At 44.5% G+C, this 26,746-nt stretch overlaps 1 protein-coding gene across 11 annotated transcripts in view; it reads left to right on the top strand.

The window, feature by feature from the left end:
* The first annotated feature begins 2,413 nt into the window (after positions 1–2,413).
* MITF (melanocyte inducing transcription factor) overlaps positions 2,414–26,746 on the top strand; it is a 101,583-nt gene continuing 77,250 nt past the window's right edge. The window contains exons 1-2 of one of the 11 annotated variants that reach the window (XM_086845258.1): positions 2,414–2,587; positions 3,289–3,406. In XM_086845258.1, coding sequence (XP_086701384.1) covers positions 2,563–2,587; positions 3,289–3,406 — 143 coding nt within the window. In that variant the 5' untranslated portion in view covers positions 2,414–2,562. The other 10 variants (XM_086845255.1, XM_086845257.1, XM_086845254.1 and 7 more) reach the window with 10 other exon arrangements.

Genomic DNA, 26,746 nt, shown 5'->3' with positions numbered 1-26,746 from the left:
TGGAAAACAATCAACAGAGCTGTACAGAATTCCAACTATAGAGAGCAACTTCACAGAAATCTGAACCCTGCAGCAACACAATAGTCACTTCATCCTATATTTTACCTGATACATATTTTGGGGTTAATTTAATTTTCTTTATAGCAATTTAATTGCAGTATTGGCCTAATAAGGTTCATTTTTAAGCACCATTTTTGTTTTGGGACATACTTATGAATTAGTATCCTGCTTAGGCACAATGGAATTATTGTTCTTTCACACTGCAAGATGAACTCTAAAGTGATATTATAAACATGGATGACATGTATTATGAATAGAACACTTTGTATGACTCAGCAAAGCAGTGTCAAGGTCCCAGTTAGCCCAGGTGCAATGAGAAATTGCCTTGATCTGAGCACCAGATAAAAATTCGCATTGCACAGAGGTTGCAAGACACAAGCAAAAGATTCAGGGTCTGATGAGAGGTCAGGTTCCTTTCTCCCTTGGAGCTGCACACACAGCTCCTGCTGAAGCTGTGGTATCTCAAGTGAAGCAGCATTGCCTGGGATATGTATTTACATAAAAGATCTTTGCTCTTTAGAACTAGTGCTATAATTAAAACAGCTGAAGGCTCATAAGCTGTACATTTTGAACAGCGGAAGAGAATATCTCATTTTTACACCTGGAAAAATAGAAGCAAAATCATTGCAAAGAGATGAGTCCTGCTGTTTACTGCCTTCATCAAATCGTGGAGTGATTCCTCACTTGTGAAAACACAGTTCCTCAGCTACACCCCCTAGCCCACAGAGGCTCAGGCTGTAAATGTAGCTTAGCAGTTATTCTAAGTTGTTTTTAATTGTTTGTTGGTTGCCTTTCCCCCCCCACCAAAGCACTGTTAGCAAGCCTACTCCTCTGTCGAGCCATGCCAGCCATCTGCCAATGTGGGCTCAAAAGAACATTCTTCAGGGCATTATCCAATTTGTTGTATCTGATTCATTAAAGTAATTACTCTTTCTATTAAGTCATTGCTTAGAGTTTGGCAGCTGCATAATAATCTGAGACTTAAACTTCTGAAGCAAGCTAAAATTCTTGGGTTTATTTTATCAAATCTCACATTGCCTGAAATGAGCAGGAGTCCTGGCTGCCCAGGTGTGAGCACTGAGCAGCTTTGGCTGCTGTCATGGAGGAAAAAGATGTATGGAAAAGACACTTTTTGTGGTTTATCTGGTGTGTTAGAGTCGCTGGTGTTCCACTGGCACAAACGAGTGGTGTGATTTTAGCTGTGATATGATGGCACCACAATTATTAGGCATCAGTTATCAACTGATAATTGATAAAACTAATCATTTTTGTGAGTGAGTCAATAATTCCATGTTTATTCCGCACCTCAAATTCGCTGCACTGGGAAGGAAACCCTCATCACATCTTTTTGTAGTTTTTTTTATTTTTGAAAACAGTCTTAAAAAGAAAGGCTACTGTTGGCATCTGAGTTGTGCTATGACTTCTTTAAGTGAGGTCAAAGCTCTGGGAAAATGCCATGAATGAAATTCTCTATGGAATTTTTGTACTGAGGGAGTGTCCCTGTCATCCTAATGTGACAGCAGGTAAGGGGATGGGATAAGAGCTGAGGAAGGTTTCTTGCCCTCCGTGTTGTGAAGGGAGATTTGAGATGTCCTGAGTCACAGTCAGTGCTGGTAGAAGGCCCCTCCTGAGCACAGGGACAGAGCCCCATTCCTGAAATCCATCTTCCTGCAGCACCACCCCCCAAACTGAAGAGAACAACAAAGGCCAAACAGTATCATTTAACAAGTTCTGAATGGGACCCTCCACCTCCAGGGTCTTTGAACCAAGGAAGGACCAACACCATCACTCACAGGGGCTGAGCAGGCACAGGACATCTCTGATCCCTGACTCCATCCAAATCCTCCCGTGCCACCCTCCCTCCCTCTCTGGCTCTTCCTGGGACTGGTGTGGGTACAATGGTGTGTGGCAGAGGCTCTTCCCACTTCCATGTTCTGACATTATCTGCTCTTACTGTCCCCAACATGCCAGGAGCCAAACCGGAAGATGAGATGGCATTAAAACATTTCTGCTGGAAATAACTGGAAATAACCCAGCTGGCTTCAAATGTTCAATTTTACTGATCCTCTCCTTGCCACGTTTATGAGCTTTGGACTCTTTATAAAGGCAGATAAAGTTCAAAGGAAGCCACTTAGAGCTGTCAGTTCTTGTGCTGAGAACTTAACTGGAGAAGTGCAAAGTCCTGGGACACAAATGCTCATTGCTTTTGTACCCGTCAAAGGAAGTTACAATTAATGTCCCACACTATCACCACTTGGTCTCTGCTGTGGGTACTGAAACCCATCACACCCTCCCCCCTTATTGAACCTAATTGAACCAAGGCTGATTCCTGGCTGTGCAGCAGTGCAGGGATGCTGTTTGCAGCTGGACACCTGCTGCCTGTGCCAGACATCCCCAAGGGGAAACACAGAACCCTCTGTGCTGGTCCCTCCCTGAAGGGAGACTACAAGAAAGGCAGAGAGGAACTTCTCACAAGAGCCTGTGGTGACAGAACAAGGGAGAATGGATTCAAAATCACAGAGAGCAGGTTTATAGTGTATCTGAGGAGGAAATTCTTTGCTGTGAGTGTGGGGAGGCCCTGGCACAGAGGAGCTGTGGCTGCTGCATCCCTGGAAGTGTCCAAGGCCAGGCTGGCCGGAGCAGCCTGGGATAGCAGAAGATGTCTATTCATGGCAGACACATGAATAGACGGGCTCTAAAGGTCCCCTCGGACCCAAACCATGCCATTATTCTGTGATTTCAGGGACACGCGCAGCGCTGGGCGGAGGCCAAAGCCCGGGCCGGGGGGGCTGCGGGCAGCGTGACGTCACGCGCAGCACCTGTGCCGTCACAGCCGCGTGACGTCACGGCGGGGGGGGCGGCGCAGGGAGGGGGCGGCAGGTGGCGCGCACGGCCGGGCCGGGAACGGGAATGGGCCGGGAATGGGCCGGGAATGGCTGGGAATGGGCCGGGAATGGGCGGGATGGACGGGGCGGGCGGCCCCGCGCTCGGGCTGACAGCGGCGGCCCGGCCCGGCCCGGCCCGGCCCTCCCGGCGCGGCGCGGCGGGACTTGTAGTGCGCGGCGGGCGGAGGCGGCCGGGCCGGCCCCGGGGCGGACTACAAGTCCCAGGCGGGGCGGGCGGCGCTGTGTGTGAGCCCAGCCGGCGGAGCGGAGCGGAGCGGGGCGGGCGGCGCGGCGGGGCTCGCTCGGCGCCGCAGCCGTAACCTCCCGTCTCTCCCTCTCGCAGCGGCCGCGGCGACGATGCAGGCGGAGTCGGGGATCGTGCCGGACTTCGAGGTGGGCGAGGAGTTCCACGAGGAGCCCAAGACGTACTACGAGCTGAAGAGCCAGCCCCTCAAGAGCAGGTGGGGGCGCGGGTCCCGGCCGGGCGCGGAGCATCCCCGCGGCCGCCGCTGCGCAGCCGAGCGCTCCTGCCATAATAGCGGCGTTGTTGGCGGAGGGCGGGCCGGGCCCGCGTTATGTAAAGGGCATTGTTGGCCGTGCGGGCCCGGCTGTCACCCGGGGCAGCCCCGCCGGCAGCGGGGGCGAGGCCGGGGCCGCGCCTGCCCCGGTGAGCGCCGCTGCCGAGCCCCCCGCCCCGGGCGCGGAGCTGCGGAGGGTCTTGCAGCAGCTGCAAGGTCTTGTAGCATCTAAGGTTGCTCTTGACTGTGCGGTAGTTTCGTTTTGTTTGGTTTTTTTTTTTTGAGCCTGAGAGCGGGTTTGTTACTTGCAGTTGCTTGGGGATTGGAAACTTTTGCTAGGTAGGTCACTTTCTTCCTAGAGTGGTTTTTCCTTGAAATAGACTCTGTTTGCTTATCTGGAGCGGCTGCATCGCGTAGATACGCTCTGTAAAGAGAAATAAGGCGGTCTGTATGTGTTTCCCTCCCTTGTGGGCTGTTAGCGACCCGTTGTCCGTCCTACTGCTGGAAGAAGAAAGTCAGTGCTCTCCCGCGCCTTGAGCATCCACCTTGTCTGCTATGGCACGTTTCTGCCTCTGTTTTTTCATTCAAGGAACCCTCCATCTCACCTCAACACTCTCCTTAGCAGCACTCTGCTGAATATAAGGTCATTGCTGCAAGCGTATCGTGTTTGTAATGAGGTCTGTTGTTAGCCTGTCTCTGTATTCACATTTTAGTTTTCAAAGCTGCTCTTCGTACATCTGTGTGTAATGGAAAAATAGATAAGAATGTAAATATTAAAAAAATAGTACTAGAATGAGTTTGGATTCTACAGCCTGTCAGACTTAAAAGTAAATAAATGACTTTTTGATCATTTTCTGAACGTTTCAGAAACACTGAAGGTTTGTAGTAAAAGGCATTAAAAATTCTGTTGCTGTCACAAGGGCTGACAGATGTGGGGCCACCTCCTGTGGCTGTTTTCACGGCAGCCCTGCCTTACCCTGAACCCCTGGTATGGCTCAGGAATGGTACACATCGTGGTGGTGATGTACAGCCTGACAGGCCATCCAACCAAACTGAAGTTGCCAGAACTCCTTTGCTCCCTAAGGTTATGCAGGGAAATTGCCATTACCCAGGTAATTATCTGAGAGCCAGGCTAATGTGCAGAGCAGATGGGGTTCACCAGCGCTGATGGGTTCCTGCTGCGATGGAGGCAGCTGAGAGGCACACAGGGCTTTGGGTTTAGTGCTTGTGTTGCCAGTGGAGTGCAGCAGTCATCACTCCTGTGCTGTGGCCCAGTAGCCCTGTTTGTACCAGCTGCATGTCCTAACTGGTGTGCAGGAGTTGTCCCTTTGTGGTTGTCCTCTCTGTAGTCAGCAGTTTGTGTGTGCTTTCCTGGTGTGAGCATGGATAGCAGGTCTGCACTGGAGCTTAGGTGGCAGGTCTGCACTGGAGCTTAGGTGGCAGGTCTGCGTTTGACCTTGCACTGAAGCTGCAACTGCTTTGAGTTCCTGTGACTTGATGCTTTGGGACCCAAATGCAGCCTTGTATTTCTCAGGGAGAAGTGAATAAACTCTCTAACGAAGCACTGGAGTGTTTTACTGGCTTCTAAATGTTGTCACTTCAAACTTCCCTGGGGTGGATTTCCCCAGTTCATCTGGTATTCCTGCAGAGACAGAACTGCCTGCCCTTTGGGTTTAAAGGGGTCTGTCTTTCTGACATCCTGGTGGTGTCTCAGACCATCTGTCCTGATGTTTCCAGGACAGCTTTTTGGAGGAGTGACCAGCTTGTCCCAGTCTGCCTCGTGTCTCTCCACAAGTACCCATGTGTATGGGAAGAGGGAGCCCCGAGGGTGGAATAACAATCCATGGTTTTTCTGGCAGATAGTGAACTGACATGTTAACCTCAGCGTGGAGCCTGCCCAGCTCACGTACAGCTCGTACCTCGAGGGAGAGTCTCAGCTGTCTTCCTGGTATTGTGGGAGATGAAGATGCAAAGGAGTCAGGGGCCCTGCCAGGTCCATATAAACCTGTCCCTGAAGCCAGGCTGATAAAACTTGATGATAGCAGGAGGCAGAAGTTGCTCACAAACCTGTTTGTTTCACGATCGTATCTCAGAGGACTTCTGTAGTCCTTCAGCTTTGCTCAGGCCTGGAACCAGTCTGACTGATGATTATCGAGGGTATCAGCATCACCCTGCTGCTTTCTCTTGTGGATGTAAATCAGCAGTAATTGCATAGCAGTGAGTGGAATAGCAGCAGGTCAGCGTGGTGTAGCTGTGGGACTGTGGCCATGGGAATTGCTTTCTTACCCTCTCCGCAGCCTGGCTCTGGAAGGGTGCCTGGGGAGCAGGCAAACCAGAGCTGATGTGAGGAGCTGAGTCTAAACAGCAATCTGCTCTTTTCCCTGGTGAGAACTGCTGATTTCCTAGCAACATTCTGGGCTTTCTCTGATCTTTTTAACCGTAAGAGTTGAGAAGCATCCTTGGCTTACTCATAGCAGCTGAAATTGTGAGTACAGAGAAAATTTTATCCTGCTCAGAAATAGGTAAGAATGGCAGTGCTCTGAACCAAGAAGAAACAGTTTCGCTGACCAGTTTAACTCAGCCCTGCTGATACTGCTGTCCTCCTCTCAGTGAAACTCTATTTGCTTCCTCCCAGATTGCTCGTTTTCCAATATGTGACATCCAGTTAAAGATTTCTCCTCTCTGCTGTGCCCTCACAGTTACTCCATCCCTGTTTCATAATTCAAGTCTGCAATCCAAAGCCGCAAGGGGTCCAATAATAAAAGCTTTTTGCAGTAAATACTGTACTAACTTAGGCCAAGCCACAATTGAATGCTAGAGGCCAAGTTAAAATGTAAGCCCAGCAAAAGCTTTAATCACAGGGGATTGAGAGGATACATGGGGCTGAGATAGATCAGTCAAACCCATACTTCCCAAACCCTCCTGACTCATGAGAACTTAGATTCTTGGGCAAAGTAATACCTGCATTCATGGGATCTCTGGAATTTGCCATGGTCCAATGTCTTTGAAAACTGAGATGATGTTTCAGTTGCTTTGGTTTCTCCAGAGTCACTTTTGTCTGTGGGAGGAAAATGGGCTTTCAGGCTACCCAGTAAGACAATGAGATCTATTTTTTCCCCCTCATATCCATATTTTATTCCTCTCCTGCCATATTCACAAAGTATAATAGTTTTAATCTACAAGTACATACACTTAAATATGTATGTGTTTATGTAATGAACAAGCAAATAAGGTTTGTTTCCTGGTACAAGCAGTGTACAATGAAATCGATGGAGTTTTATTACCAAAAGTAAACACAGATCCTGACGTGTCTGCACGCAGTCAGCAGGGCACTGGAGGCTTGAGTTACATCACAAATGTGGATTCTTTAAATCATTTGGCAATGTTTTGGATATCAAACCGGTATCTGGAGGTAAAGGCTATACAACCTGCCATTGCACAGGGCACTCTGAACCAAGCCAGGTGTGGTAGATGCAGCAAAACTTTCTCTTTCAAATTGATTTTTTTCTGTATTTTTTTTTGTTGTCTGCAGTTGTGTGTCCATTTGGATGGTTGGTGTAACATTATAAGCACCAGCAAATTATTGTCAGCTGTTGTAATTTACTGCCATGCTCTTAATAAAACCTGCAGATAAATTACTGCTATTTCTGCCCTTTTCTGTTGCCTATATTTTCAGACTGGTTAAAAAGCACCCGAATGATGTAGTTACTGAAGTATTTTTAGTGGAAGAAAATATTAGGAAATGCATTTAATTTGCATGGTAGTTTCTTGGGAAGCTTATTTTTGTTTTATGAGCAATAACATTGAGATGTAGAGTTTGTCATTATTAAGGCAGTGATGTCTTTATAAAATTCTTCTCATTCCTGAAGACCTTTTCCTTTGTGCAAATCTTCAGTATTTTACTTATATCATCTGGTCCCTCATTTCTCTCCAGTTAGGATCCTCTGTAAAGTGTTCCTTTTTGGTTTTTTCTTCTTATCTGGTACTCAACACTGAAGTCTTGATTCAGTTAAAGCTCCCCTTTTAATACGCAATGATTGTTGAGGAAATATTAATTTCACCAAATAGACACACATTTTTGAAATGTGTGCTTACTCTGGAGCCAAAGAGGACTCTTCTAAAGTGCCCTAGTGCCTTAGCCTGCAGATGATCAAATTTAATTTTGTAAATGAACTTTGCAGCATGATTGAATTTGAACTTGATTGCATTAGGCTTAACATTGAATTTGTGCCTTATTGGAGGTAGTCTTTTCATATTACTGCTATTTATGGATCTTATTCAAGTGTTTTATATTCTGGTTGGGTTCTGCAATGCAGTTTGTTCAAGCTACTGCTTATATCTGTTCCAGTTGTGCAAGAAGTGGAAAATATCCTTTATTTAGAACAGGTCACATGTTCTTGCATCCAGGAACCGTGTCTCAGTGTGATTAAAAAAAAATAAAAATGTATCTTGGAGGAACAGATTTAAAAAGTTCCTGAAATATTTTTCCGTCTGTTACAGGGGAACATTACATATTTTAAACTAAAAGGTAATAATAGCTGAGCTGGAAGTGCTACGTAGGCCAGCACTGCCTGAAATCAGTGGTAAAAGTCTGAACCAACGTCAGTGGGAGTAGAGCTAAGCCAGAAGTATGTCTCTGAAATCTCTCCGGTAACATTTTTGTGAGTGAGTCAATAATTCCATGTTTATTCTGCACCTCAAATTCGCTGCACTGGGAAGGAAACCCTCACCACATCTTTTTGTACTTCTTTTATTTTTGAAAACAGTCTTGAAAGGAAAGGCTGCTGTTGGAGTGTCTGTTGTATAAACATGTGGAGACAATAAGTGGTATTTCCGTATAGTTCTTTACACAGAGAACTGGTGCTGCTCCCTGTCTGTAGCGCAGCATTTTCCGTGGTGAGAGATCCTGGGTGACCTTTTCCTCTCCTGCAAAACTCTCACTTTGTTATTTGCAGTAGGCCTTTGCTATTTAGCAAGGAAACAGAAATAGCCCATGAAATTCAGTTCAGCATTTGCTTTGATAGGAGCTATTGAGCGTCACCTTTTTGCTTCCCTGGCCTGCTTTCCTCGGTAGGGTTTTGTGTGGCTGCCAAGCTGATCAGAGAGGGCACAGATATTTTGAGGCTGGCTGCACTGACTGAGCATCTTTTAGCAAGCACATGTGTTTGCTTTTTATTTATCAGCCTGCTGGCTGCATTAGTTGTGTGTATGCATTCTGCTTGAAATAAATCTGTATTTTTCTGGTGAGCAGGAAACTTCCCTAGCGGGCTGCTGTTGGTTTACAGATTCCAGGTGATAATTTGAATCAATAGATCCTGTCTCTTAAAAGACTGAAAATAAGCCTGTGGAGCCCTGCTGATGGAGTGCTGGGCTGCCCCTGGTACTGCTCATTTCCCCATGTAGAGTGGGAGGTCATTTCACAAGCTTCTGGTTTAGAATTTGTGGGGCTGCTGTGAACCTAGCCATTGTCATTAACAAGTCATTGCAGAGCCTCTTGTGCATTGTGTATGTTTTTATTTAGCACTTAGGGCAATGTATCAGAGGTCCTTTCCAGCACGGTGGTAGGCAGCATGACTAATTCCTGCTGTACAGTCTGGTCAGGATCTAGAAGAAAACTGGGAAGCAAGGGCAGAAGAGATTTGCAGATGTGCTATTTTACAAGCAAATTCGGTCTCTTAAGCACATTCTCTGATTAAAAGTTGATTGGGAAGGAATCAGTACAGCTGTTTAAAAATGAGGGTACAGGAGAAACCTGTTCTGATGCTTAATGATGCTGTCATCCTCTCTACATTTGCTTTTAAAAGCAAGATGCTTTTAAGACTTTGAAAATGAAACAGAAGGAGTAATTTTCTGTTTACTTTTCTTCTAAAAAAAAAATTGAAATTGTGTGTTGGCTGTTAATTGTCTTCTGTGAGCAATCTACTGTTTCAGTGTTGGGAACAAAATGAGAGTCCAACTTCCATTAAGCTGGTCAGGCTCTTGGCCATTATTGTCTGTCTCGTTCTATTTTGGATTCAAAAAGTTTTTGAAATACACAGGCTGTAACATTTTTGTTTTTTTAAAAAATCACTGTATTTTAATATAACTTTTTGCTGAAACAAAGACAACATGATTAAGCAGCCTGGCATGGTAGATTTTGCTAGACAGTTAACTGTTGCATCACTATCATATTATACGAGAACTGTCATGATTTATTTTTAATAATCTCTAGTTAAACAGTAACAGCACAACTAGTGGCTTGTGTGTAGTTTCGCACTTCATTTCATACTGGAGGAAAGAAAACAGCAAAGGAAAATGAATTCTATTGCATATTCACAATATAACCATGCCATGGCTTTATCTGCAACAGCTGTGAAAAACCTGATGATGCTTTGAGTGTCAAGATTGAAATATTCAGGTTCTCTGGAGCCAAAGTCTGGGAAGAGGTCAGCCTGTTCTCCAGTCCATCTGAGGCAGAAGTTAAGTGCAGTTTTCAGTGTTAGGCACCCCGAGGCTCTGCTTGCTGTGGTTGGGCACTCACAGTTTTGGGGTGCCTTTTGAAAGGCTCTGTCTCAGTATCTTTGCCCAGAAATTCAGCTTGTGACTTTCATAGGCCTTAGTCACTATTGCCTGTGGGCTTCACCTGAGAATAAGTGTTTCAGAGAGGTCACAGCAGTGTCCATGTGAAACAGGATAATGTGGGCATCACTGGTACAAGCACAGAAATGGTGACAATTACCCGGGAAGGCGTGTGCTACAACTCTCAGCTAATACTTCAACACTAACAGTGCCTTTGGATTGAGCTCATTTTTTCTGGTAACATCCCTGCTGCAAGGGCTGCTGTAATGTTTGTGTTAGCAGCTTTCTGCCAAGCATGCAAGCCAGGGGCTGGTGGTTTTCAGCTTTTTTTTTTTCTTCAGTGGTAAGTGATTATGTAGAAACACTCTGTAGGCTCCCCCCACCCTGACCTGCTGCTCACAGCTGCTGCATGGACTGGACTGGCAGGTTGAAGGGCAAAATTGTGTTGCTGTGATATATAATTACTTCTTCCAGCATGAGCCAACAGAGCAGCTTGCTGTGATGATTGTTACGTGTACTGCTATGTAAAACAGAATGCAAGTGTAATGTGGGGTTCGGGCTAGTATTTTAATGTTGTAATTAGCAGCCTCTAACAGTAAACAAGTTTTTTTTTAAATCAGTTCCCATGAAGATTATTCCTTTACAATGCAGGCAGACGTACATTTGCAGATGTGGGGTTTATGAATTCCGTGTTCCTTGCAGAAGTGAGCATCAAGAACAAACAAGTGCCTTTTTTTCAGACCCTCTTTCTCTTGCTCTAGAGCACCTCAGGTGTGGTGTCAGGTGGCTGGAGCCCAGTCCTGCAGTTGGTATTTCATAGGGATATTACAGCTCAGGGAAACGGTTGCATTGGAGACGATGCTGCAGCTGCCACCTCTGGGAAGACTTGGATTCATTCTCCTCAACTGCTCCCCAAAAAACACTGATCTAGATTCACAGGTACGTTGCACCTTCCTTTGTGCTGCTTTTCTGGCACAAAATGGGCATAAACCCACCTGAACCTGCTGTTTGGGCTGGTGTGGCTGGGGAGAGCGTGCTGGGGGTCTTCTCTGACCACCCTGTGAGGCTGCTTCTGAAGAGAGCACTGAAATTGTGGAGGATTGAAAGGATGGCTGTGTCTGTTCAAACCCTCAAAAGCAATCTTTGTGTGCAAGAATTATGTGCCTGGTTTGGCCTGCTGTTATATTAAAGAATTTATTTGGGGTGAATTCTGAGAAAATCCAGGTGAATATTGGTATTTTTGGGTTCCTGGAAAGATGTTGATAATCTCTGAGATATTTAGGTGCTGGAATCTTGCCAGTTGTAATGTGTTTAAAGCAGCATGATGATAATATACTGTACTGTTAAAGCTTGCCTGTAACCCAAATTCTGGGATGCTGTCTCTTTTCTTTGAAAATATGTGACAACAGAAACTGCTAAAGGAAGTCAAATAGTCAAGTAGGGGAGTCAAATAGTGCAGGGGAATTGGGGTCTGGAGCTGGGAGAAAAGTAACAAGAAGTGGGAACAACCAGAATGTCCCAAGTGAAGGATGCTTTGTAGGATGGAGGCTGGAGCAATCAATGATTGTTACTAATCTTACTGCCAGCCCTCCTGTTTGTAACATATAAACACATAAAACCAGAGCTACTGTGATCCTTTCCGGAGGAGAAGCAGCCAGCTAGAAAACTTGGGCTGGAGGTACTATTTCAGGGTGAGAAGATGGGAGCAGACTTTGGAAGCTGTCAGGTGGTGAGAAATTGGGAATATGGGCAAGGGGAACATGTGGTTCTGGAGCTTCAAACTGGGAGGTCGGAATAATGCCATGGAAGTGAAAAAGGATCTGAGAGATCTGAGTGGGAGAGCCTAGCTGAGCATGTTTTCTGCACATGTACTATTTCCTTTCAGGATTCTTTGGGTTTTTATCTAAATAAAGGAGAAAGCTTGTATAAAGTATGACTTTGGAAGTGCTTTTTCTGGATGTGTCGCTGCATGGTAATATGCATCTGTAAAGCCAAATTAGTAATACAAACCCTATCTATAATGTTTGTGAACTTCAGCCTGAATAAGAGTTACAACTTGAGAGAATGAAATCAGAGTGGTATTGACATGTGTACACATGCAGAAGAGGGGATGATCTTAGAGAAAAGCAAAGGGAAAAATAAATTAGGGGCTGTTCATTGGAAACTGGGAGGAGTTCAGGGGGGTGTGGGTCTCTTGCACTGTGTCCCCTGGGATGCCATTAACTACTGTGTTTGGGTTTCTGCTCAGTCTAGCAAGCTTTATTTTATTTGTAGCAAATATTTACAACTGCCCAAGCTCAACCAGCTAAAGGCACATTACAGCTGTCAGTCTGTCTAGTGAAGCCACAGGCACGGTTCACAAGAGTTGCTGGGATCATTTATTTATTTATTGCTGTTGTATCATGAAGGTTGCTATCAGATAAATAATTATTCCACCCTTGGAGAAGGTACATTGTAAATCTGCTAAGCTGCTCCTTTGTTTGTTAGGCTTGTGCATAATGAGTTTGGAATTTAAGATTAGTAGTGTGCTGTGCAAACTACTCATTTTGTGACCTCATCCTCGGCTGGGCTCGCCTGCCCCTCCACCTGTCACATCCTGTCGGACACTTGGGGCTGGGTTCATTAGGGGAACTTGGGGTTAGCCTTGCGTCATCTCATTTTTATGTGTTCTGTTGCCTAGTGGAATTTAAAAAAGCCTCATGAGGTGGGTGCCTGGGTTCCTTAAAGAACTGAGAGTGGCTTCAGAGTGGGCTGGTGAACACTGGCCTGGAGTTTGGGAATGCCTGAGTTGGCTGGGGAAGGCTGCTGGTGGTGCTGAACGCTGGCTCTCCGAGCTGGCTGCCGGGTCCAGGGGAGCTGTTGCTAAATCCTCCTTGGAGTGACGTGCCCAGGGCAGGTGTGCTCTTACAGAAATGAGGAAGAGCAGGTAGTATGACATCCCCCTGCCCCAGCTTTGTCCACTCAGCACGTAGAAGTTTAGAGTTCCAGTCCTGACTGTGACTCAAGAGACAGGATTGAAAGTGTCTGCCATCCTTGGAAGTGCCCAAACCAATAAACCATGGGCGTTGTGAGGTGTCTTTTTTTTTGCAGAAGCTGCTCCATTTTGCCTTGTGTAGTGTTGTTTGAGCCTGGTAGGGGCAGGAGTGACTTGGTGTAACACAAGGGAGAGAATATTTGCATGGGGCTGTTCTGACTTTGCTCCAGAATATAGTTACTTGTACAAAGTGGAGCAGCTCTACCAGGAAGCGAGTAAGATATGCTCAGAAATTAGATGGCTTTCAGCTCCAGCTAAAAGGTCCAGATCTCTGTAGTTGAGGTCACAGCATGACATAGGGGGACCTGCTCAAAGTAAGAGTGGTGATATTTGGGGCAGAGAGAGTTGGATGAAGGGAAGGAATCCTGAAATGTTGCAGGAAGGCAAGGGAGTTGAAGGGTGGTATGGACTCTGATGCCCAGAAGGCCTCTCAGAGTTGTGTGTGTTGGTGAAGAAGCTTCAGGCGAAGGATATTAAGAGTGACGACAAACATACGCTAGTTCTTAGGAGTGCTTAATTTTTCAGGAATGTGAAGTTATTTGTGGTATAGCAAAAGGAGTTTGAATCTGTGTAGAAACAAGTTACAAAGAAGTAAAGTGAGTAGGGCAGGAGCTGAATTACGATTACGTCTATCACAAACTTGTTTTGTAATTTAGCTTGTTGCACAATTTACAGTTTCAATCTAATTGCAAAACTACTGTGCAAGTGATAATTTGGTTCCCAGCTAATGCAACTTTTGATACTGTACAAAACTGTGCTGTAAGGGGCTGTTAGCCCTGGAGATGCTGTGGGCTAACAAGGACTTTGTGTTTTTCAAGTGTCAAGTAATGTAGAAAAGTGTGAAATGGGTCTGCCTGTTAAGAGGATCTCAAAGGTGCTGGAGCTGCCCCTACAATAAAACCAGGGTAGGCTGGAGGGGGCCTGGTGCTGCTGCTGGACATTTTCAGAGCTGGGGAGGGAGTCTTCCTTGCAGCTTTTTTGGTGTTTTACAAGGAACTGGCCACCCTACCTTTACAGCAGCCTCCTGCTTTCTGGAAGAGATCCCCTGAGCAGGCAGTAATTGCTGTCTTTCCAAAGCAGTCCTGCTTTGTGGAGGAGTCATAATTATCCCTCACTTAGCCTTTCTAATGAAGGTGCTTGTAAGAGTTGTGCTGGGGTGCAAAGATGTCCATAAGGCAAAGTTTTCCTGTCTGTGCCTGCAGTGGTCTCTGGCCCTGTCTGGGGCGTGTGTTCCTCAGGTGGGATCTTCAGGGACTTCTCTTTGAAACTGGGGCCCATTTGGCTTTTTGCCTTGCAGCACCACTTGAGACTATGAACAGACCTGCAGAGGAACAGGTCCAGTGATTCTGTGTTCCTGACTGCTGCTCTGCTGTGCTCAGGCTTGTGCTGGGCACCAGCTCTGTGAAAGGAAGCTGCTGAGAAAAGGTGGCTCTTGCAGTGAGCTTCGACCTGGGACACCTGATGGTGGCTTTATTTACCAGCTGGTGATCCCACCATTTCCATCCTCAGAGCTTTTCCTGGGCAGCCTGAAGAGCTGGTTTAGGAAGTTCTAGGAAGGCACAGAGGGGAGCTGGAAGGATTCTGCTCTCCCCAAGGACTGCGAGAGCATCACTGAGCTGTGCTGCAGCTCAGCAGGGCTGGGGATGAGGACAGCCAGCAGTTCTGCATGAGAAAACACACTCATCATCTAAAGAAATACTTCAGGGATTTCTTCCTCTTTGAGAAACTCAGTTTTAAGTACTGAGTTTGCTCAGTGGCCTGTTTTCTCTCATTTTTGGGGGGCAGGATGGTGTTTGTGTGATAACCAGTCCCATCCTCTGCTGCCCTGTTGCTATGAAACATTTTAGTGACATGCCACGTAAAAGGGATGAATATCCATCTCTAACTGCAGAGAGATTTTTTTGTGGCTCATCTCTTGCTGATCAGTTTTCTGATTCTGCTGGTGGTGGATTTGAATGATTCCAGGTGTTGTCATATAATTATGTAGATGCTTGTTTCCCTATCTGTAATTTAATTCCTTTGCTTTGAGATTTATTAAATAGCACAGCACAGAAAATTGCAGTATCTGTCCTCATCTCTTCTCAGTGGGTTTATTTTCTGTGGCAAGGACTTTCACAGCTCTTGAAATTCTAAATCTGAAATCACTATTTAATCTAAGACAGTTTTCCCTGTATTTAAGAGCTGCAGAATCAGGCTGTGCTTTGGAGAAAATAGCAAATTTGCTAAATTTGGCTGCTTGCAGAGTCATTCAAAGTACATAGGTTGTTCAGCAGGTGCTCTCTGGCTTCTTGTGCTGTAGGGAATGCTGGGTTTTGGAGGTTAAGTGGGTGGGAATGCAGTTCCTCCTCTCTGCTTGTAGCACAGGAAAAATTAAGTGGTTGAGCTGTGTGCAGTTTATTTGGTGGCACAGCTGCAGAGCACCCCTGGCAGCAGAAAGATGGGTCCTCTAGAACTGCAAGATTGTATTGATTATGCTGCATTTCTGCTGGAACAAAAATATAATGGGCTCAGCATTTGCACTTTCTACTTGTGCATTGTTTTCTCTTTATTTTGTGTATTTAGAAAATGCTATGCTTTGCAGACTGCTGGTTTGTATTTTCTGTGGAATGAAAACCATCTGGATAATTTAACTGAATTTTATCAAAGTTTTTGGGAACAGGCTTTTTTCTGTTTCCTGGCATCTTGTTAGAAGATGAGAATTTGAGTTAAAATTTAGGGAGGTGTCTGATGTGCTGGAGCTAAAAAAATTAGAATTTGGGCTTGTTTGACATTGTAGAAGTAATTGTAATATTAAAATGATGTATAGTGTGTCCCAAAAGCATTTTTCCTGAACAAATGCCTGCACAGACTGTCCTCCCCCCTAAATGTACTTTTAATCCTTGGAGTAGTGGGAGCTGCAAGCTAAGAAAGCATCCAGTGTTCAGGATGAGGCTTCTTTGAAAGAGATCAGACTTAAATGCCAGCTGAAGTTAAGCATATGTTTAAAGATCTGCCTCAATCAGACCTTTGTTCAATACAACACTTCTCTGTAGTCTTTATTTCAGAATCCTAAATAATCCAATTGGTTTTGTCCTCATAGGTTTCATCTTGTTGCAGCCCCAGGCCTGTAACAAACACAGGAGGGATCCATCAAGCCTTAAGCATGTGAGCTGTGCTGCTCCAGGACTATTTGTGCTTCAGTTTCAGCTCAAATCCGTGTTGTTGGATTGGGAGAAGAGTGTTCAGCATATGGCAAGATCCTAAATCTGATGTACTTTCAAGCCTGACACTGTGATTTTAATATGTTCCACTTTCATTGAAATACTACTTAGAAAAGTGAAAAATCCCGCTAGAAAAAGATAATTTCATAATCTTTTCAACATGAGATGCAGAATTAACTGAATTTCAAGATAGTCTGTTTAGCAGAGGATAAGTACTATCAGCTGGTTTTTCTTTTTTTTTTTTTTCCCTGAAAGACTTAACTGCCCATTTAGTTTCTGATGTCCTGATGATAATGTTTGAGATGAGTATTTAGATCTGCACATGCTTATATCACAGAACAGTTCCTTCAGCCCCCACATGTGTTTGCCTACTGTGACAGTGAGTGCTCGTGTGGCTTCCCTGGAAAAGGAGCTCGATATGACCACAGATTTCTAGATCCAAAACTGGATTGTTCTCAAAGCCAGCCACAATATTGTCAAATCTGAAGCTGGGTGTCACATGGGCAGGATCTGAAAGTTTGGAATACAGTTATTTCCAACAGTCTGAAGCTTTTCCCAGTGGCTAGACAGACTCTGAGTCACTGAGGTGACACCTCTGCACATCATCTTGTCCAGCTCCACTGCTCAGAGCCATGTCATGCTGGCTTTTGAGTATCTCCAAAGACAGAGACTTCACAACTTCTCTGGATGACTTCTTCCAGTACGGATGACCCTCACAGTGAAAAAAGTGTGGAGCTTTTTTTTCTTGAGTTTTGGGTTATTTTTTGAGTTGGACGTGAACTGTTTCCTGACTTCTGTGTCACAGTGCACACAAGATGGACTCCCTCAGCTTTGCCTTTTGAAGTAAAACAAGGGACTGCATTTCTTAACTAAACTATTGGGTTTTGCCCTAAAAACAATGGATTGTACAGCTCAAGCTTAAGAGCTGGTGGGCAGAACTTCTGCATCCTTCAGTCATGACTCAAGGGATGAAAAGTTTTCTTCCTCATTTTAATTCAGCCCTGTTTGACATAGATTAGTTTTTAGCTCTGCCGTTGCCCATTGTGGATGGATGCAAAGCACCCTACAACATAACCTTGCATTTAATGAGCAGTTCAGCCTCAGAGCAGAGGTTGTGCCCAGTGCTGCACAACTGTGCCTTGATGTTGTTTGTGCAGAGCATTTGACAGATGCTCAGCGCTCGCGATGTTATCTGGACTGCTCAACGTGTATAATAATTCCACCAGGCTGTTGACTAAAATATTCCTGTTCTTTGATGCACCAGCACTAACTTGTCTGCTCTGAATTCATACACTGAAGTTGAAATTACTTCCAAAATAGTAAACATGAACTTTGGCCATTTCTTGCTCTGGGATAATTCTAGAATCGGTTCCTCGGTGAGCTGTGCGCAAAGTGGCTTTCTGTAACCTGTAGCTGTTCATCAGGACAGCATACAATGCACTTTGGCCAAGCTATATTAAATACATATCACATGAAATTAAGAATCTAATCTTTAGCTGGGGCTGATCTTGTCTTCACTCTGTAGAACTATGCTTCAGTTTCATGCAGATTGTTTTTGGCAGCTTCAAGGGCCAACGAACCAGAGATTTTAAAGATTATGTTCTTTATCATAAAGAAAATTTTATTTGAATTACTGGAAAAGTTTATTTTGGAGATGTCTTCCAGGGTAAAATGAAGTGTAGCAATTAAATAAAAGTCTTCAATGGCACTGTGAATAACAAGCAAGAGTACAGTGCTATGCCCTGCCATAGCAGTCTCACTTCATTTACTTGCTATTAGCCATCAAGGTGACCATGTTCAGTCTCCAGTCTGTGTTTTCTGAGGCTGCCTTCATTTCTGTGTATTTTCCAGCTCTGACATGTTTGGATAATTGCAGTTGACTGGCAATAGCAAAACATCAAGTATAGAAAATAAGCCATGTTTACTGTTCCAGACTTCGTTCCTTTTTCATTTCCAATAACTGTTGAGAAATAAGCAGAAAGTTACAGGTGATTTCCCAAAGCAGCATTTTTTGGGGAAGAAATAAGATTTCTTAAGGCCATCTAGAAGCTCCAAAGGAACCCAAGACCTTGTAGATTCAGTGGTCCTTCTTACTTTACAGTTTTAGATGAGGATGATACCAGCATTTATGCAATCCTTTTGGGCTTTTCTCGTGTAGATTAGAGTGACTGGGGATGGTTAACAGTGAGCAGCACTAGCTGTATTCTCAGGGTACTTATGGCATGGTTAGCTTTTCAATGCTTTGGTGACAGAATTAGCAGCATGTGAATGTTGGCAGATCCTGATAGCAGTTTTTGCTTCTATCATGAAGTGAGAGCTCATTTTATCCATTGCTTTTCATTGTCTCCCCATGCTTATCCCAAGGCTCAGTGGTGTGGAGGAAGCAGGTGAGGGAGAGGTCTGGACATCTGCTTACAAAGCCATCACAAAATGTCACTTGAGTGGCTCACTGCAAATGCAAGATTCTGGATCAGGAGTCCTGTCCCCTGTCATCTGCATAAAATGTGGCATCCTGGGAGGTCTTAATGTGTGAGCTGCAGCTTGAGTAAAGCTGTTGGGGCAGTTTAACTCTGCAATGCTTAACTTCAATTAAGTTGTCAAGTTTAGCATTGCTTTAGGCATTAATAGAGTTTTACTCTCACTTAAAAATCTGGTTTAGTAATTAACCTCCATTTTATTCTGGAGTTCAGAAGGTGCTCATTTAGTGCAGCAAATCTAATGTCATGTGAATTAAAACATGAAAGATATGCAGTAATGAGAAACCGAAACAGGATAGTGCAGAAATTTGATTATATGCAATTTACAGGGAGCTGAGTTCTTAATGAGAAGTGTGTTAAAGGCACAGTCTTGCCTCTGCATTTGCAAGGTTAAGGGATGTTCTGAATTAAAATGGGAGTTAGTAGTGGAGCTGGTATTTGTCATGATGCACACTGAGTTTTTGTTGCACTGAGGTTTTATTGTACAGCTTTTTCTGAAATCTGGACATGGGATGGCTGTGACTGTACAACTACCAAAAGGTGTGAGGCATTTGCAGGGGCTGGGAGAGGTGTATAAGGATGATCCCCTTTTCTGTTCTAATGGAAGTCTGAACCCCAGCTCCAGCATATTCTGCAGTTTATTGTTGGAGAAAGGCACAGAAGGTGGTACATAAAGGAGAATTGCACCTGCGGGCAGCAGAGTTGCTCCACACAAATTGGCCTGGTCTTTGTGATTTAGTTGGTACAACTCTTCATGCTGCTGTGCCTGTATTTTACATCCTACCGCAGCCATTAATGTTATGAAGAAAAGTCCCCAGCTCCTTTGACAAGGTGACTGTTTAATCACTCCCAGCACTGAGTACAGATGTGTTTAATTTTCCTCAGAAAGTGTCAGTTTATTGCATGTATGATGTGTGGAGTATGTGCCAGCTGGTAAGTCCTGCACTTTTTGGGGCTGGACTGCCAGCATCACACCAATTCATATAGCCTGACTTGTCTTTGGATATAAGGTAGTAGTACAGCCTGGAAAACTGCAGTTTCTGCTGCCCAAGAGTTCTGGATGACTGCAAGGATAAAGCGCAGGTTTCCCCTTTTACACTGGACATTGCATGCACAAAATGCTGATTACACATCTCTTTTTGGTATGGGAACCAGAGACTGTGTATCAGATCCAGTTCAGAACATGAACATTTTCAGAGCAATGCTGTCTATCATGCTTATGCCCTGTAATGTGCATTCTCACATGAAAGTGCACTTTTACCAATTCTTGTCATAGTCTACTTCAGAAAATGCTGGAGGCAAAGATGCAGAAGGCTCAGTGTTTTTCCAGCCATCTCCTCTCTAACTTAGGTATGTGAAATCAGAGGCTTTGTCTTTGCTATCATTTGAGTGATTTAAGGTAAAAAATAGCTTCTTATCACTTACTTAGCTACTTGATTTCCAAGGCAGTAATGTGGGGTAAAAGTTCACCTCACGCTGTCAGAAGGACTCTGCACTATGTGGGTGTGGCTTTGTGCTACACCTGATGTCTGCAAGGTATGGCTGTGCCCACTGCTGAGAAGGATTTGGGCTGCTAAATGACTGTAAGGAGAGTTGGTTTATCTCGCTGATTCAATGGGAAGGGACCACACATGCTCAAAAAGAAAAAGTTTTCCATCTGCTGACAGAACTTACTTGGGCTATGGCCATGCAGTTACAAGACCCAACCCAAGAGAGGATTGAGAACCAGACTGTGGGCCAGACTCCTCCTGCTGTGGCAATTTGCAGTTATGCTGGGTTGGATGGAACTTAAAATCGTGTTGCTGACCTTACAAAAGCATGGTAGAAGTCTTGTGTGAATTGCATGGTTGATGGCCTGTGGTTGTTTCTTTGTATGCAGTTGAATTTTGCTGTCTTAAAACCAGCATTCCAGTAGAAAGTTGTGACAAGTACCACACTTGGAGCCAGTGACACCTTTACCAATGAATCCAGTTTGAGGGCTTTGTGTCTGATTCTTGACATACCAAATTTTTGAAATTAACAAGAAGCACATGCTAGTGGTCTGTTAACCTGCCAGGGCTCTCTTCTTGAGCTTTATGCTTACTCCATAGGAACCATGACCTAAAAATACAGGCTCACTGAGCTAATCATCTTACAGCTCAAGCATAGTTGAGTTAATTCTGTGTAATAATTTACTGCTGTCAGCTCTACAGCAGGAGTTATCTGTGTGCAAAGTCCTGGTTCATAGCAAATACCACGTAATGCAGGTTAACGCTAACCCCTCTGACTACAGACTAAGCTAAACCGTCTTAGAACACGCTGGCTGTTGTCTAACCACACACGTGGCTGCTCTGTCTGCTCTGCTGCTGGATGGGAAGTTGTTTAGCCCAGGGATTTTGATGGACTGCTGGAGTCCTCCTGCCACCACGCAGGCCTGGAGCCATTTGTGTTGACTGAGGCTGTGATGGCCAAGTTGTCCTGTATTAACCCGTTTTCCACAGAAGACAGAAAATGTAGATAAAGCATGAAATGGGGTTAAATTCTTCCAGTGAGTAGCTGCTGCTGGTAACTGTGGACTAGTTTGACAGGGTTCACATCTGTGTTAACTTTCAGAAGACAACATGAAGCTATTATGCAGTTACTACCCACTCCAGGATCTGCACATCAATTAGGAGAGGCTGCTTACTCATGCTCCTCAAAAGTTGTGCCAAAATAGCTATTACATTATGTCAGAGCCCATATTTTCACCCTGAACAATTAATCAGAATATAAACCTTGTTTCTTCTCAGCAGCTTTGAATATAGATCTACCACTTTTGATACATGGTGCTTTCAGCTGTATTGGTTGAAGAGGGCTCCTCTGCTGTTGACACACATCAGGGAGATAGTGATGAAATGTGATATTATTTTGTCAGCAGTATATCTGGGAAGCTCCAACACCACCATCTTCTGTAAACAGCTTTAGTTCGATGTGTTATGACTTATTCTACTCTAACACTTCGGGTCCCTGCTCAGGACGCAGCATCCCGTGCTGCTGGTAGGTGCTGTGTGAGCATGAGGGGAGGTGGTGGGCTGCTTCACAGCAGCGCTGCCATCTGAGAATAAGACACAAGAAGCAGATGGCTGCAGGGGGAAACAATGAGGCAGAGCTGTCAGCGTGATGGGATGGAGTCCTGGCGCACCCACTGCCTCGCTGCTGGCAGAACCCTGCTCCGTGTCCTGCCCAGGAGAGAGCTCTTGATGGACTTGGTCTGGGTAGATAGACTTGGAAGTAAGTACCTTTGAGGATCTTCCTTTGTAAGTGGGGTAAAGCACTGAGCAGGTGTTGCTGAAGAAATGTGGCATTGTTGGTGACCAGCCTCCAGCTTTCCTTCTCGAGCATCAGGAACCTGGGACTCTGCATCCCAGCCCCGTCCCCTTGGGTATTTGTGGTGGTTCTTCACAGCCCAGAGATCCATGGCAGCAGGGCCTTGGGCAGGTGTAGGGTCTCAGGCAAGGTGTAATGCCTGTGGTGAAGTGACAAAACCCGTAGTAACGAAAGCAGAAGAATATTTGCTTTACTGATGCTTCTGGTATTAGACAGCAATGTGGAGACACATTTGTCTCCTGATTTTCCAGGCTGTCCTAGAAGAGCTGCTTGATAATGCTATTCAGGAGCTCCTCTTGTGGGAATATTTGTACTGTGCAGCACAAAATTTGAATGAGGGTTCTGTGGAGAAAACAGTACCATCATACTGATGACCAGGCTAAACACTGCGCTGTAATCCTAATTCACAATTTTCTGTCTTTTTTTGTCTTTTGCCAAATACCTTTAATGCAGAGAACATTATAACTCAAAAAAGATGGTGCATGATAAAAATAGAAGGACTTGCTCCAGTTCTTCCATATGCTAATGGCTGGATTTTCAGGCAAGAGATTCCAGTAAGGTGTGCCAGCAGTCTGAATACCTGCATGTGCTGTGGCCCTCTTTCCATGAAAAAGCTGTTTGGGTTGGAGACAAGGGTGAAGTCATTGGGAGTTTGGTATCTCTTAACTGGATCCAATTCCGTGTGATTTTATTAGAAGAAATGAAGTATTGTAATTCCTGAGGTACTTGCAAGGTTCTTGCTTTGGAAATTCTGTCTTGCTTCCACTGATTTCTTCTCCATTGGAAAATCATGAGTACATAACTTCAGCACTCTGGAGGCCATCTGGAAATAGCTGGAGCAGGCTAAATTGCACATTAAATTTGATAAAAACTTTTCAAAGACCCTTTCTCTGGCGAAAGGGAGGATGGAAGCCTGAAAAAAGCTTTAATAGGAAAAACAGACAGAGATTAGGGTTTGATAAATAGGAAATTATAGTAATGTTTTCATTCAAAGAAAATACACAGGCAGAGATATTAGATGATGATTGAATACAAATGTGGCCAGCCATCAAAGTGGTCCCTTGCCAATGGCTGCTCTCTTGGTTTATTCTTTCCTCTACCAGCTAATGTATATCACTTCAAGATGCAAACCACATTTCATGAGATATCTACCTGGATTAAAATAAAAGCAAACACATTAAATAATACAGGCTTGTAGGGAAAGTAATCAGCTTAAACAGGTAGTGAACACGTGGATTTGGTTGTTTGGGAGGCTGTGGAGGTAGATTGTACTGGAAGGCTCGAAAAGTTTGGGCAGTTTCATGGGCAAACCAGCCACTGAAGGCAGCTGGGCTGGGGTTGCTCTGTCCCTCAGTTAATGACTGTGGATGCTGGAGGGGAGCAGAGCACAGAGAGCAGGTGGGCTTGTGTCCTTTCCCCCTGGAGACAGGGTGCTGAACAGGACAGAATGTGCCTCTGCCCCTCCCATGCACTTGCCCAGCAGCTGGGGTCTGGGTACCCCTCAGCCAAGCTCTGTCAGGTTGGATGTCTCGTTCCTTCCTTCTCTCCCTGTTTCAAGCCCAGGAACAGCGCTTCAAAGTGTGGACTAATGAATCATTGCAAGTGCTTGATGTGTTGGCAGCTCCTTGCCACCCAGCTTCACACTCTGTTCTGCTGCCGTAATTTTAAGAAACTATTGGAACAGTGCCCTCCTCCCCCAAAAAAGTCTATCCAGAGATCTGGGAAGTAATGTATGCAGCCCTCCCCCAGTTTATTTGTACCGAGCCGTTTGGGTAGGCCTTGGTGTTAGTTTTAGCAGCAGAGCAGGTTCTAGTCAAAGAATCAAAATCTTGAATATACTTTACCCTGAGAAGGGAATCGAGCCAGTTATTTCAGAATTGGTGAAAACAAACTCATCTGAGTTTGGAGAATCCAGTCCAAGACACCAAAATCTCCCAAGTCCATAAGAAAGAGTTTTGCTTTACATGGAGTATTAGTCATTATCCTGTCAGTCTTGTTTGTTAGTTTGATTTGGAATTTATGTAGCAGTCTCTCACGCCGGGCTGTGTTCTGTGTTCGTCTTTGCAAGTACAGGAGACTTGTTCACCCAGTGTCTTAGTTGAGCTGAAAAACTGAAATCTGTACTTTCACAAACTGTTTGTCATATTTTATTTGACTCACAAAGTCCATATCATGATGTACTTCAGTGCATGTGTTAAAACAGCTTAGTCCAGTGTTTCTAAAAGGCTCCTGTCTCTGGGGAGCAGATGCCTTGTGAGGGGGACCTGCTTCCCTTGGCTTGGCTGTGTGGTCAGTAGGTTATATTTGTGCTTTCAGCAGAGCAGAAATAGGGAGTTGTGGAAGTCAGTGGTCCTCTCCTGACTGGATACTCAATGAATCTTTAAGTTTTCACATTGCTGTAACACCTTGACCCTTTGCTTTCTGAAGCAAACCACAAGTCACATTGCAGGTGAGCCTGGCCAGAGGAAGACTTTCCATTTTACAGAGGGGTGAGATCAGGGACAGTGTTTCATCTGGGAGCTGGGAATTGGGCCTTTCCTTCAAATCCAGAGGAACAGTCCCCTTCTCCAAGAACTTAAATCCTTTTCCAGTATTTGAAAAGTTGCCTGCTCGCCTCTGCTAGTGTTCCTGCCTTTTATTTTCCTCCATTTCTGCAGTGTCAGGAAGAAAAAATAAATCTGTAATCCAAGTAACATCCTAAATATAGAAGTGCTAGTTTACAAATGAGAAATCTTTCTGATGGCTTCAAAATGGTTTTGTAATAAAAGGAAATGTATTTGACACTGCCAGAATTTACAGTCCCACCAGAGACTTGTGAAAGAACTGCTATACCAAACAGCCTAGGCTGGAATGGAGCTTGTTGACATGTAGGGGTTACTGAAGGGTATTTCTGGCTGTTGCCATGAGGATGGCTTAGCAGGAAAAAATACCTTCTCTGTGACTACTGTAGGGCCTGTCTGTATCATCAGCTTTAAGAAAAAGTATTTTAATAGAAGATGGTTAAAGAGGGAGGCTGCTTTTCAAAATGGGTACCAGAATATGGCCCCTGAGAGCCAGGAGGAAGGGGCTATGAGCAAAACTGGTGTGGGTGGTACAATCTAATACTGCTTTTGGCTGTTTAACCAAGTAGAAAACAGTTTTGCTGGAGTCCCTGCAACTTTCAGGCTTTATTTTTTTTGTCTCTCTTTCTTTCTCTCTCCAAAATGTTTCAAACTTTGAATCTCTCATATGTTCACTTACAATTGCAGGAAGGTGTCACAGTGGTCTTCAGGTGCTGTCAAGCACAGAGACCATTCTCAGCTGTTTGATGAAATTTCAGCTATTGGTTTAGAGGTGAATGGTCTTATTCCATTTGGCAGCAATTATTTACAGCTGCATCCAGGGGTCCAGTTCTGTTTGGCACTTAGAGGCATAACCACAAAGCAGTTACCAAAAATGGGCAGTTTGCCATGGTTTCTCCTTGCTCTACCTTTGGAGGCACTGTCAGTGTGTTGGGGAGAGTGTGCTGTTCTACTCAGCTTCTCAGAGTGTCCAGAAATAAAATGGCAGGACTTAAAAACATGGTTGATGACAGAAGGGAACAAAACGTCTGTAATGAACTTTTCCCCTACCAAAAGTAGTTTGCAGAGTGAAATAAGATGGATAAAAGAAGTATTGAAGTTTGATCAATATAATTGTCTATAAAACTGGGGATTCATTGTCTTCAGATGAAGTCCCTATATTATTCACTGTCACACATGAGGCTTACACTACATTATTTTCATCTGCAGGCCTCTTAAGGGCTTTATGGCTTGCCTGGGAATCCTATGTTCCTGCACAATTGGAAAATGGAATGTCATGGTATACTGAACATTGAGGATTTGCTTAAATGTTTTGCTGAAGAACAGTTCCCTGTGCTGAGTGACAGCGGTTTAAACAGCAAAATCCCAGTTTTAAAGCCTTAGTTTTCATCCACGTTTAGGGCCTGTGATTGTATAACCTGTTTCTGTGGGTGGTGGGGCTTTGCTCTGCTTTTTGCTGCGATTCTAACTTGAGGGCTCCTGCTGTTGCACCGCTGGCTCTTGTTTGAGTCCCCACTGTGCTGGGGACCACCAGGCTCTGCTCCTCCTTGGTACGCATTGAAAATACCTCCATGAGCTCTCAGAGATGTTTCAGGTTACATAAATCAGGATTTAAAATAGTATCTTTTTCACAACATTTGGAACACGTGTTCGTGAATATAAATTTTCAGTGCAGTGCCAACAGAGTTAGTTTAACAGATGCAGAACTCTGTTACTAAGAATAGTTTCTGCAGATATCTCCCCACACAAATTTTCTCCCTGGGCATTTGTTATGTGCTTATCAACACTGCAGAAGATCATATGCATGTTCTTTTTTTTTTGAGAAAATAGTCTGCAAGCTTTCTGCTTTCAGAAGCTATTGAAAGCACGTTCTTCTGAAGCCGCATTGAGTTTCAACTGATGAATCAGAATTCTGCATGGAAAGATTTGGGTACAAACACAATAAGAAAATTTAGCAATACTTTTTTTTTTTTCTTGTGCTTTTTTTTTTCCCCCCCGTTCTTGCTTTCCCTTGGTAAACAGCAACACTTGCTGGCAAGAATGGGAATAACAGATTAATCTGCTTATTTTCAGTTGTCAGATTCGTGTGTGTCAGTCATCCAGCTCTT

This window comes from Cyanistes caeruleus, chromosome 11 (genome assembly GCF_971803275.1).
Source record: "Cyanistes caeruleus chromosome 11, bCyaCae1.hap1.1, whole genome shotgun sequence".
NCBI classification, from domain to species: domain Eukaryota; kingdom Metazoa; phylum Chordata; class Aves; order Passeriformes; family Paridae; genus Cyanistes; species Cyanistes caeruleus.
This window is presented reverse-complemented; position numbering and strand designations above follow the sequence as displayed.